The sequence below is a fragment of the Symphalangus syndactylus genome, chromosome 5 (assembly GCF_028878055.3).
Source record: "Symphalangus syndactylus isolate Jambi chromosome 5, NHGRI_mSymSyn1-v2.1_pri, whole genome shotgun sequence".
Taxonomy (NCBI): Eukaryota; Metazoa; Chordata; class Mammalia; order Primates; family Hylobatidae; genus Symphalangus; species Symphalangus syndactylus.
The window spans coordinates 40,117,513-40,129,848 of record NC_072427.2 but is presented as its reverse complement, the minus strand read 5'-3'; the positions used below and the strand labels follow the sequence as shown (position 1 = coordinate 40,129,848).

The window sequence follows — 12,336 nt, the reverse complement described above, 5'->3', positions numbered from 1 at the left end:
TTGAAAGTTTATAAAATAAGGAATTAGACCCCCAATCTCTGCCCCCACCTTGAATAGCAGCCAGGTGAATTGTCCAAGTCTTTCAGAGAGGTTGGTGTCACAGGCTGTGGACAAGGGACACAGGCACAGATGAAGGTGGAGGTGGAACTCTCCTGCTGCTCTCTTCCCTGCTGTGCTCCTAAAGGCTGACTGCCGGACTGAACTCCCTGTGGCAGGAGGTTGGAGGGATCCTTTCTAGGGACACTGAGGAGCTCAAGAGAAATGACCTAAAGATATTGATAGCTGAGGGTCCCATCAGTCAACACGTCTGACATCTCCCTCCACCCCCAGGTGTCCAATGAGCTTTTCTGGGGCTCACTGTAAAACAGGAACAGATGGCCAAAGATCACCAGATATTTGAAATAGGCCCTCACATCAAAGAGAAACACTGAAATAAACAGACAACAGGAACACAGAGGAAATAGGAACCATGCCTAGAGCAAGGAAAACCTAAAAAAAGAGAAGGAAAAAAGCCTCTATCATAATTAAAATGAACATGCTCAGGTAGCTATAAGAAAATATTGCACCTATGAAAGAATAGAGTGCTATAAAAGAGGATATCCAGAGCATAGGAAAGAGGTCTTGAAAATTAAAAATAAAATGGCGGAAATTAAAATGTTGCAATAGAAGAGCCAAAAGATAAAGTTGAGGAAATCTATAAAGTACACCAAAGAGAGAGAGAGAGAGACAAAAATAGAGAGAGAGATGAGATTAAAAATATAGAGAAAATATAATGAAATTAGAGGACCAGTTCAGGTGGTCTGGCATCTAATTAACAGGAGTTCCAGACAGTAGAACAGAGAAAATAGAGGTAAGTAAATTAATGGAAAATATAATAAAAAGAAATTTCCCAGAATGGAAGGATGGAGAACGTGGGTTTCTGAACTGAAAAGGCCTACAAAGTCTCTATCAAAAATATAAAACAAGACCCACATCAAGGTATGTTATTGTAAACTTTTATATCTCTGTGGATAAAGAAATGATGTTCACAGTTTTTAGAAAGAGGAAAACAGCCTAGGTGTGGTGGCTCATGCCTATAATTCTAGCACTTTGGGAGGCTGAGGCGGGAGGATCTCTTGAGCCCAGCAGTTGGAGACCAGCCTAGGCAACAAAGCAAGATCTCATCTCTACAAAAACAAATAAAAGTGAAAATACAAACAGGAAAACAAACATACAAAAATCAGGAATCAAAAGGTTTTAGACTTCTTAACTAGAAGCCAGAAGACAATGGAGCAATGCCTTAAAAATCCAGAGGAAAAAAATCATTTCCAACTTAGAATTCTACACCCAACTAAACTAACACTCAAGCAGGGGACTCAATAAAGACATTTTCAGATTTGAACAGCCTCAAAAAGTAAACCTTCCATAAACATTTTCTAAGAAAGCTATTGGAGGATTTGTTTTCCATCAAAAAGAATTACCCAAGAAAGCTGGGCATGGTGGCTCACGCCTGTAATCCCAACACTTTGGGAGGCTGAGGTGGGTGGATCACCTGAGGCTCCAGACCAGCCTGACCAACATGGAGAAATCCCATCTCTAATAAAAATACAAAATTAACCGGGCATGGTGGCACATGCCTGTAATCCCAGCTACTGGGGAGGCTGAGGCAGGAGAATCGCTTGAACCTAGGAGGTGGAGGTTGCAGTGAGCCAAGATCACATGGCTGGACTCCAGCCTGGGCAACAAGAACGAAACTCTGTCTCAAAAAAAAAAAGAATTACCCAAGAAAAAGAAAGTCATGATTCCAGGAACTAGGGACTCCAACAGAAGACAGAGGTGAAAGGAATCCCAGGATAGCAGTGAAAGGAAGCCCCAGATGACAGCTATGCTGCAGGCCTGTAGAGCAAAGAGTTAAAGAGTTCAGACTGGAACAGAAGTTGCAGGCTTCTAAGAAACTTGCCTCAAAAACAAAACAAAAGCAAAAACTGGAGAGACTTCTAATGAGTCTGACCTTATTGAGAGGAGTTTGAGAGCTCTGTCAGAGAGTTCAGGATAAATTAGTAACAATACACATGTATATTAACATAAATATTAAAAAATAATTTAACCAAACTGGACATGGTGCCACCTGTCTATAGTCCCAGCTACTCAGGAGGCTGAGGCAGGAGGATCACTTGAGCCCAGGAGTTCAAGGCTGCAGTGAGCTATGATTGTGCCTGTGAATAGCCACTGCCCTCCAGCCTGGGCGACACAGCCAAATCCTGTGTCTTAAAACTTTTTAAAATGATTTAACCACAAATTGTAACATAACTTCACTGGGAGGGTGGGAGAGGGGTTGCTTGTGTTTGTATGTCAGAGCTGAATCTTATTCTATGGCAGAAAGTCAATGGATTCAATGACTGTCTAAAATGGAAAAGTCAAGAAACGGCTATAAAGCATGTTATGTAGAAAAGTGGAGGGAAATGCCAGAAGAAATATCTAAAAGATTTGAAAGTAGCTGCCTTTAGGGAGTAGGATTTGTAAATGGAGCAGGGGACTCCCCCCACCCCCACCCCCTGTATTAGCCTTGTGGTATTATGTAACTTAAAATTACATGCATGAGTCTTAGGTTTTTAACAGAACTGAGCCTGCTCTTGTCTCCTGCTGCCCTTCCAGCCCCCGTGCACACCCGACAGTCATTTCTCTTATGGAGATGAAGGATGTTCCTCCAATTAATTAATCAATTAGTTCGACACACAATTATTAAGCACCAATAATCACCAACCCTGCAGAAGCTAGTTTATTCAGGAAAATTGTGCCAGACCAGAGTCATCTTTCAAGATCATCCAGTTTACTTGTAATGAGTTAAATAGGAGGCCATTCAGCTCAGACTCTCCTTCACACACAAGTCAGAAGTAGGGGGGCTAAGAGGAGGGGCTGAGGCGGGGAGGGGAGGGGGGAGTGAGGGGCAGAAGCAGCCGAGGACAGTGTGAGAAAAGGGGAGAGAAGAGTCACTCAGGCCAGGTGCGGTGGCTCATGCCTGCAATCTCAGCACTTTGGGACGTCAAGGCTGGTGAATCATTTGAGGTCAGGAGTTCAAGACCAGCCTGGCCAGCGTGGTGAAACCCCATCTCTAGTAAAAAATACAAAAATTAGGCGTGATGGCAGGTGCCTGTAATCCCAGCTACTCGGGAGGCTGAGGCAGGACAATCACTTGAACCTGGGAGGCGGAGGTTGCAGTGAGCCAAGATTGTGCCAATGCACTCCAGCCTGGGCAACACAGTGAGACTCCATCTCAAAAAAAAGAAAAGAAAAAAAGAAGTCACTCAGAGTGGGGGTCCTTCTTCCTCCTGGAGGTGTGGGGGCACTCCAGGCATGGCAGGGGCCTTTCTCAGTGCACATTATAAGTTCTATGTATTCAAGAGGGAGGAGAAGTCTTTCTGGCTTCCATCTGACTCAGTCTTCTACAGTCCCGGGCTGGATAAGGACACTCTTGGAAAAACTTTTTTTTTTTTTTTTTTTTTGAGACGGAGTTTTGCTCTTGTTGCCTGGGCTGGAGTACAATAGCGTGATCTCGGCTCATGACAACCTCCACCTCCCGAGTTCAAGCGATTATCCCGTCTCAGCCTCCTGAGTAGCTGGAATTACAGGTGCCCGCCACTATGCCCAGCTAATTTTTGGTATTTTTAGTAGAGATGGGGTTTCACCATGTTGGCCAGGCTGGTCTTGAACTCTTGACCTCAGGTGATCCACCTGCCTCAGCCTCCCAAAGTGCTGGGATTACAGGCATGAGCCACTGCGCCCAGCCAAAAACACTTTTTTTTTTTTTTTTCTAAGAGATGGGGTCTCACTCTGTCATCCAGGCTGAAGTGCAGTGGTGCCGTCCCAGCTCACTGTAACCTTGAACCTCTGGGCTCAAGTGATCCTCCCATCTCAGCCTTCTCAGGAGCTGGGACTGCAGGCTCATGCCACCACATCTGGCCAGATTCCTGTCCTTTTTAGTGCTTCTCAGACACAACCAGTGCTCTCTGAGTTCAGTAGAGAAGTCTGGTACATAGAATGCATCCTTCCGGCATTCCCTAGGGAAATCAAGCATCCTTGAGACTTTTTGGTGAAGTGGGTGAGCACCTCTTTCAGCCCCCACTCAGGATTCCCAAACTGCAGGCATCCAAGCCCGCCGAATCTCTAGTCCTCTTCCCTGGTTTGAGCTCCTGGGGCCTGAGAGAATTTGATATCTTGGAGATCCTGTTGCCTGGTGTGGTGGGAAGGGCACTGGGTTCAAAGTCATGATTTGGGCTCAGATCCCAGCTCTGCCTCCTCCCAGATAGGTGAGCTAGGATAAGTCAGGTGATCATTCTGAGCCTTAATTTTCTCATCTATAAAATGGGAGTAGTAACTCCTAGTCTTCCAGGTGGTTATAAAGACGAAGTGAGATTAGAGATGTGAAGGAACCTAGTACAGTGCCTTAAACAGGGGGCACTTAATAGTAATTGAACCAAGTTGACACCTGATGAGGTGGCACATGGTGGGAGCCCCATGTAACCTGAGACTGAGAAGAGTAGAAGAGAACCGTAGAAGTCATCACCCACTGCTGGCTGGAAGAACAGCCTTTTGGGGAGAGGCAGGGAGAGAGAGCAGCCAGAGAAGTCAGCTTAGGAGAGGGCTATGGCCTGTGGTTTCTCTCCTGCTGCTATGAGCTGAAGTGTACCCCTTCAACATTCCTTTTTTTTTTTTTTTTTTTGAGATGGAGTCTCTCTCTGTTGCCCAGGCTGGAGTGCAATGACGTGATCTCATCTCACTGCAACCTCCACCTCCCAGGTTCAAGCACCCTGCCTCAGCCTCCTGAGGAGCTGGGATTACAAGCATGTGCCATCACACCCAGCTAATTTTTGTTTTTAGTAGAGACTGGGTTTCATCATGTTGGCCAGGCTGGTCTTGAACTCCTGACCTCAGGTGATCCACCCACCTCGGCCTCCCAAAGTGCTGGGATTACAGGCATGAGCCACTGCACCCGGCCAACATTCCTATGCTGAAGTTTTAACCTCCAGTACCTCAGAATGTGACTGTATTTGGAAATAGGACCTTTACATAGGTAATCAAGTTAAGATGAGGTCATATGGGTGGGCCCTCATCCAACATGACTCATGTCCTTACAAGAAGAGACAGACCCAGAAAAAAGACGACATAGAGACACAGGGAGAAGATGGCCATCTACAAGCCAAGGAAAGAGGCTCAGAAGGAACCAACCCTGCCGACACCTTGATCTTGGACTTCCAGCCTTCAGAACTGTGAGAATCAATTTCTGTTGTTCAAGCCACCTAGTCTGTGGCACTTTGTTTGGGCAGCCTCAGCAGATTCATATACTTGCCCTGTGGTCAATTGAGTGTGTATCTCCAATTGTAGTGGGATCTTGGACTGCTGTGGCATCTAGAAGGTTGGACATGGGGTAAGGTGATATTTTCTGTTCCTCTCAGAACTGATTAGACCAAATGGCTTTGTCAAAATCTGGAAAACAGTTGCACTTTAAGAGGATCTTGGTGGCTGGGTGCAGTGGCTCACGCCTGTAATCCCAGCAATTTGGGAGGCCTGTAATCCCAGCACTTTGGGAGGGCAGATTACAAGGTCAGGAGATCGAGACCATCCTGGCTAACACGGTGAAACCCTGTCTCTACTAAAAATACAAAAAATTAGCTGGGCGTGGTGGCGGGTGCCTATAGTCCCAGCTACTTGGGAGGCTGAGGCAGGAGAATGGCATGAACCTGGGAGGCAGAGCTTGCAGTGAGCCGAGATCACGCCACTGCACTCCAGCCTGGGCAACAGAGTGAGACTCCATCTCAAAAAAAAAAAAAAAAAGAGGATCTTGGCTAAGTGGAACATAAAAAGAGAAGGGGCCAAGATGGTGAAAGGACTTAAGGCCATGCCAGCTCTCCTGGAGGGGAGGCAACTCAGCCTCACCAAGCATCTGAAGGCATTTCTAATGATCAGTGATGCTCCAGGGTGGCATGGACACCCTCGATGGACAGTGAGCTGTGGTTGGTGTGGGTACTGTGAAGGTGATCCAGGCCACAGGCTGGGAAGTGGGGCTCCATGAATCTTCCTTCTCAAACCTGAGCATCTGTGATGCTAGGCCTCGGCCCCAAAACCTCTCTCTCTCTCTCTTTTTTTTTTTTTTTTTTGAGATGGAGTCTTGCTCTGTCACCCAGGCTAGAGTGCAATGGCACAATCTTGGCTCACTGCAACCTCTACCTCCCGGTTTCAAGCGATTCTCCTGCCTCAGCCTCCGAATAGCTGGGATTACAGGTGCCCACCACCGTGTCTGGCTGATTTTTTGTATTTTTAGTAGAGATAGGGTTTCACCATGCAAAACCTCTCTTTGGCCCTCTAGGATAACTGGTCCTATTTCCCAGCTCCTCAGCCTCCTCTCTTCCAGTCTTTGTGTGTGTGTATGTAGGCACACACACACTGTATCCAGTCCCCAATATAAGACTGCGAACTCCTAAGGGTGGGGGATGTCAATCCTATTTCCTCCTGCCTCTCTGTCTCTAGTGCCCACTCACATGAAACTACTCAGACCTGGTTTCTCTTTGAAAGGTCTCAGAGCCCAGAAAAAGAGAGGAAACGATTCCCCAGTCTCTTTGCAAAGACCCCTCCTGAAGCAGGCTTCATGTTGGGCTAGCAGAATATCCTGTGGGCATGCTTAGGGCCTGGTGGCCAGGAATCTCTGAGGAGGGGCCTGGAGGGCCAGAGTTCCTGGCAGCTCCTCTCTCCAGTTCCACACAATGGCCTGGGTCTTTGGGGAGGTGCATGGTATGAATAAGCAATCTCTATATCCCTGAGTTGGAAAATGTGTGGTTGAAGTCACATAGGGCCATTGGGAAGTCAGGCAATGGAAGATGCTAAAGTGGGGAGCCTTCTCCCCAGTATCCATTCCTTGGTCCCAGCTCTCCCTGGAAGGAGCCTCAGGCATGAGTGCAACTTCATTATATGGTGACTTTGCATGCGCAAGGGGTATTAATAATTCATACAAATCTGCAAGTTAAATGCTATGTCAAAAATAGAAATGCAATTGTCTACAATAAAATTAAAAACATAAAGTCCTCAAATCCAAAGGCTTCTATCGACAGAGTTACCTGTCATCTGGAAAAACAAACCTCTTGCTGTGCTGGGAAGAAATACAATCCCTCCATGTGTTTGCTTCTCACCTTCCCCCTCTTCAACCACCGGAGCCTCAGCAGTGTCTCCAGAGAGGCCTTTATAGGCAAAGGGATGCTGTGTGCTTGTTCTGCCCACCACATCCTGATACAACCTCCCTGCTGCAGCTGGGCCTCTGAGGACCCAGCCTGCTGGGTGGATTTCTGAAAGCTGGTTGGAGATGAGAGGGTCTTTCCAGAGACTGGTTCAGGGTGGAAGAAATGGGCAGGTATGGGAGAGGTGGTGGCAGTCCCTTTTTCTTCCTCAGAGGAGACAGACAGATGGACAGACAGACACCAAGGGCTGGGAGTCAGAAGACTTGGATTCTAGCTCCACCTCACTCCTAACCACCAGTGTGGTCTTGAACAGCTCCCTTACCCTCTCTGAGCCTTAGCTTCTTCATCTGAGAAAGGAAGGTATTGACGGACCAGTGGGATTCAAATTTCGTAAAGCTGGGAAACCCTATTTTTATGTGAAATCTTACCTAGAGCACCTCAATATAGAAACTAGATTAAAATGGAGAGGTGGGGGTGGTGTGGGCACCAGAGTCCTAATGATTAGGCTCCTGCCCCCACTCTCCCTCAAGAAACCCTAGGGTTCTGTGAAACACAGAAGGAAGTCCTATGGTCTCGATCAGTTCTTTCCAAATGCAGACCTGCAGACAGGACTGGCTGCCTCAGAACCATCTGAGGAGCTTATTAAAAACAGAGATCCCCCAGTCCCAGGAGGTCACAGATGCAGCCTGGGAATCTGTATTTTAACCCCCCACCACCCCCTTATCAGCTCTGGTATGTAGTCAGGTTTGGATACTGTGGGACCAAGTGGTCCCCAAGGTCCTTTCCTGCCCTAAAAAAATTCTGACAAGACTGTGCCTACATCGATGGACCCTGCAGGTGTCCTCCCATCTGTCCCTGTGACCTCTGCATTCACAGCCTCCTAAAATATCCTGCTTCTTCTCAGCAGCCCTTTCCTCTTTGGCTTTGCAAAGCCTCAGGCCCCAGGGGAGGTGGTGGACTGTGTCGCTGAGCTTCCCCTGAAACGGACCATGTTACTGGAGAGTCAGAGGCAGGGACGCAGCCCAGGAAGGTCAGCTTCAGCTGACTCACTGCCTCTAAGGGCTTGGTCTGCGGGGGAGGCACTGACAGGCAGGGTGTGTTGGCTAAAAGGAGGCTTGTGGAGGGTCTGTGGCACCCAGGGATAGAAATCAAGCCATCGTAGAGGGCTTCAGAGTTTGCAAAAGACTTTGGACATGCACAGCCTCACATGAGCCAGCCTCCAACCATGGCAGCTGGGCAGGGCAGGGCTCACTGTTGTTATATCAGTTTTGTACTTGGGGGAAGGGAAGTAATTGAGGCTTTTTTCAGGGTCAACAATGGCTGTGAGACCTGAATTTAGGCCCATGAGGTTACAAATCTTATCCTCCTTTCCCACAATGGTTTTTCCCAGACATGAGACCTGGGCTGCTTCAGCTACATCAGAATCACCTGCAGTACCTGTTAAAATACAGATTCTGGGGCCCACAGAATCAGAATGTGTGTGTGTGTGCAAGCGCAGGGGGCGAAGTTAGATAAATTCAGGTCATCCATACCTGCTGTTTCTCCTCTTTTCCCAGCCTTTTCTGCCACCTCTGGCCCAGGGCCCATGGCAGCTCGTGTGGGTGCTCACGCCGAAAGACAGAGCTAATCTTACAAGAATAATACAATTTCTTTGCACACGAGAGACCACAGGCTCAGAGAGGTGAGTAACTTGCTTCAGGCCACACAGCACTTAAAGATGGCAGACCTGGGATTCAAAGCTGTGTCCACGGCACCACTGGCAGTGTTTAGTGATGCCCTATGGCGATAAATAGGAGGGAGGGTATTCAGAGTGGGAGAAGAATTCAGCTTTTTCTTTTTTTCTTTGACAGAGTCTCACTCTGTCACCCAGGCTAGAGTGCAGCAAATTGATCTTGGCTGCGACCTCTTCCCCCTGGTTCAAATTATTCTTGTGCCTTAGCCTCCTGAGTAGCTGGGATTACAGACGTATGACACAATGCCTGGCTGATTTTTGTGTTTTTAGTAGAGATGGGGTTTCGCCAGGTTGGCCAGGCTGGTCTCGAACTCCTGACCTCAAGTGATCTGCAGGCCTTGGCCTCCCAAAGTGCTGGGATTACAGTCATGAGCACCACGCCCGGCCAGTTTAGCTTTTTAAGGTGTGTGTGACTGACGAAGGCTCAGCCCTCCAGTGCCCCACCCAGATCCTTTGGGCCCACCTACCGTCCAGCCTGGGGGGCAGGCACACTCGCCAGTGATGTGGTGGCAGGTGCCCCCATTCTGGCAGGGGCAGCGCAGCTCACAGTGAGCTCCATGGCTCCCAGGAGGACACAGCTCCTCGCAGCTGCATGGAGAAGCAGAGGTGTTAGACACAGCAGCATTCAGATCAGGTGGCAGGGCCCCAGTGCTCCAGGGTTCCCTAGGAATTCCTTCACAGTCAATGGATCTGTATTAGGTACAGCATCAGCTGAGCTGCAGTCCTGCTCCCTGCCAGGAGGGGGAAGCAGGGCTCAGACTGAATACATTGGAATGTAGGGTGCCTGGGCCAATACTTGTGGGATGACTTAAGTGTTCTTAGTGTAAAGAAGAGTATTCTGGGGAGGAGGATGAGGAAGGCTTCCCGAGGAGGAAGACATTTTACTTGGGCCTTAAAGATGAAGTTAATTTCACCAGGAGAATGGAAGGAAGGGCATGCCAGGCCAAAGTCATTGCATTAATGAAGGCACTGAGAATTGCTCATGGATCCCATCTTCAAGGATCCACCTAGATTCAGAGCGGGGAATAATCTGGAGCACATTCCTTCCAGGCTCAGGAAGGCTCCCAGCCCCCATGACAGGCTCATGTGCAGGGACTGAGTGCTGTTGAAGGGTGGGGCAGGATTTGCATGGGGTCTTTGTCTTGGGCCTTCATCCAATGGCCCTGGCCTCTAGCTCACTAGGACTTGGGAGCTGGCCAGACATCGGGGTAGGGAACACCCTCAATCAACAACGTCTCTGTGGTCAGAGTCCTTGGCCACCCCTCAGGATCTAGGCTGTTGGAGAGGCCACAGATCCTGCTACAGGGTTGGGAGGAGAACTTCAATCTTGCCTCTGAGGGGTCTCAGCTAAGCAGTCTTGTAGGTCTCCTGTCAATACGACTCTCAGGGGAACTGGAATGAGGGGCTGTTTGGTGTCTGGGGAGAGAAAGTAGGGGAGAGGAACAGGCGAAGTAATCCTTCCAAATCTGTACATGGTATCTGCCCAGGACCCTCACCTCTTTCTGTCCCAAATGCCCTAGAAGGGAAGGCCCCAGATGAGCAGCATCATATGGGTAAGGTCAGAAGAGCCTTCCAAGATAAGGGCTATCTCTGCCAGGAAGGGCCTCCTGGGAGGGTTTTAGGGAGTGCCCACTCGGGCAGTCTCAGGAAGGACCAGTCAACGCGGTCCTGGAAGGAAGGAATCTGAGACTTGTGTGGGTGAGGCCTGGGCATTTAGACTCACAGGAGATTTCACAGCCAAGACTATCCCGAACCTCCTGGTCCCACCACCCAGCCCACCCACAAGGAGCCCAGGGCTGGGCGTGCAGCTGCGGTGAGGGCAGCCACTCCAGGCCCCGCCCCAGCCCCTCCACTCCCTCCACCCTCCCCACCCAGGCACCCTCCAAGTCCCGCCCCTCCAGGTCCCGCCCCTTCAGGCCTCTCCCCCCCGCGCCGCTCCAGGCCCTGCCGCGGGACTCACTAGACGCCGGTGTAGCCAGGCGCGCAGAGGCATTCGCCGGTGCGGGGGTCGCAGCTGGCACCGTGTTGGCACTGGCACGGCAGCTGGCATCCCTTGCCGTGGGTGCCAGGCGCGCAGAGCTCCTCGCAGCGCCATCCACGGAAGCCGGCGGCGCACACGCAGGCGCCTGTGATGGGGTTACACAGGGCGCCGTTCTGGCACTGGCACCGGTTGCTGCAGTGGGGCCCCCAGTGGTCGCTGTCGCAGCCTGCAAGAGACGGGGCAGTCAGGGATCAGGAGCCCTGCAGGCTCTCCTTGGGGCAGGGGCCAGGAACCAAGGCCCATGCGGCCTTCCCATCTTTGCAGCGCTCCTCCCTGGACAGGTGGCATCAAGGGTGCCTGGGTGGAAGCTTTGGTGCCTCATAACCTGCATCAGTTCTTCCACCAAGCCATGCAAATAGTCACACAGGCTAAGAAGGGCAGAGCGTTTGTTTCCTCAAGGCAGCTTCAGAACCCATCTCCTGGTCCAGCCATTCTCTTCCAACCAAATGGCTGCCCTAAACCCCCCTCTCCTGTATTGAAATTCCGGAGCCACAAGCTGTTTACATCCCTCTTTGCTAAGCTCTTGGTCGGCTGCCTGTTTCTGTTCCTTTCTGCCGGGTCCTTTCTTTTCCCATCTGCCACCCCTCTTCTCTGTGACCCTACCCCTCTTCTTGGGACCTGCGGGACTCAGCCCATTCCAGCTCCCATTTCTCTAGCTTTCCCGCCCCCTTCTCCCTCTTCCCCACGGGCATTGGTTTTCTCACCTTTTGCATTTCACTCACTCTCTGGGAATATTTCCTCTAACTCCCTGCCCCTCCCCTGGCTCCATCTCCTTGCCACCCTTTTCATCTCTTCCTCATGCTTCTTCCTTTCAGTAATGCCTATGCCCCCTGGTTGCTTCAGCTTCAGTTCAGTTTCATTACTTTCCAAGCAGCCAGCTTCAGAAGGAGCAGGAAAAAGAAAGGCTTCCCTGGGAAGTAACAGACAGCCTTCAAGATCTTTACAGGTAATTAAATGTTTCAAAGAGAGATAGCTGAGCCCGTTTTGCAGAAATTCACACTCTATGGGTATGGAAAGGGGCTGAATAGCAGAGCCCCAGAGAGGTCACCCAGCCTGCTGCCACCTTCCACTCTGACCCTCACCTGATGCATACTGGACACACGATAACAAGATGTCCTCAGTTATAGCCTCATTCACTCAAATTCTGGGGTGAAAGTGGGGTGTGGAGTTCAGGCATGGACAGGCACACATAATGTTCTGGGAGAAGTTGGATGGAAAGAATGATTGCTCCCCGCTAAGGAGACCAGGCAAGACTTCTTAAAACAGAAGCCATCTCAAGTGGGCTGTAAAGGATGTCTCACTTGTCTGCCTAATAGGGTGAGCAACCATCTTGCTTTCAGCACCGAAAGTTCCACATT

At 49.7% G+C, this 12,336-nt stretch overlaps 1 protein-coding gene across 32 annotated transcripts in view; it reads right to left on the bottom strand.

Annotated features, from left to right (window-relative positions):
- MEGF11 (multiple EGF like domains 11) overlaps nt 1-12,336 on the bottom strand; it is a 381,686-nt gene that overhangs the window by 76,661 nt on the left and 292,689 nt on the right. For all 32 annotated transcript variants that reach the window (XR_008657670.2, XR_008657671.2, XM_063638864.1 and 29 more), the window contains 2 exons: nt 10,898-11,144; nt 9,405-9,525 (listed from right to left, as the gene is read on the bottom strand). Coding sequence is in view for 30 of the 32 variants with exons in the window: in XM_063638864.1 (XP_063494934.1) it covers nt 9,405-9,525; nt 10,898-11,144 (368 nt within the window). In the remaining 2 variants the exon portion in view is untranslated. The remainder of the gene's footprint in view (nt 1-9,404; nt 9,526-10,897; nt 11,145-12,336) is intronic.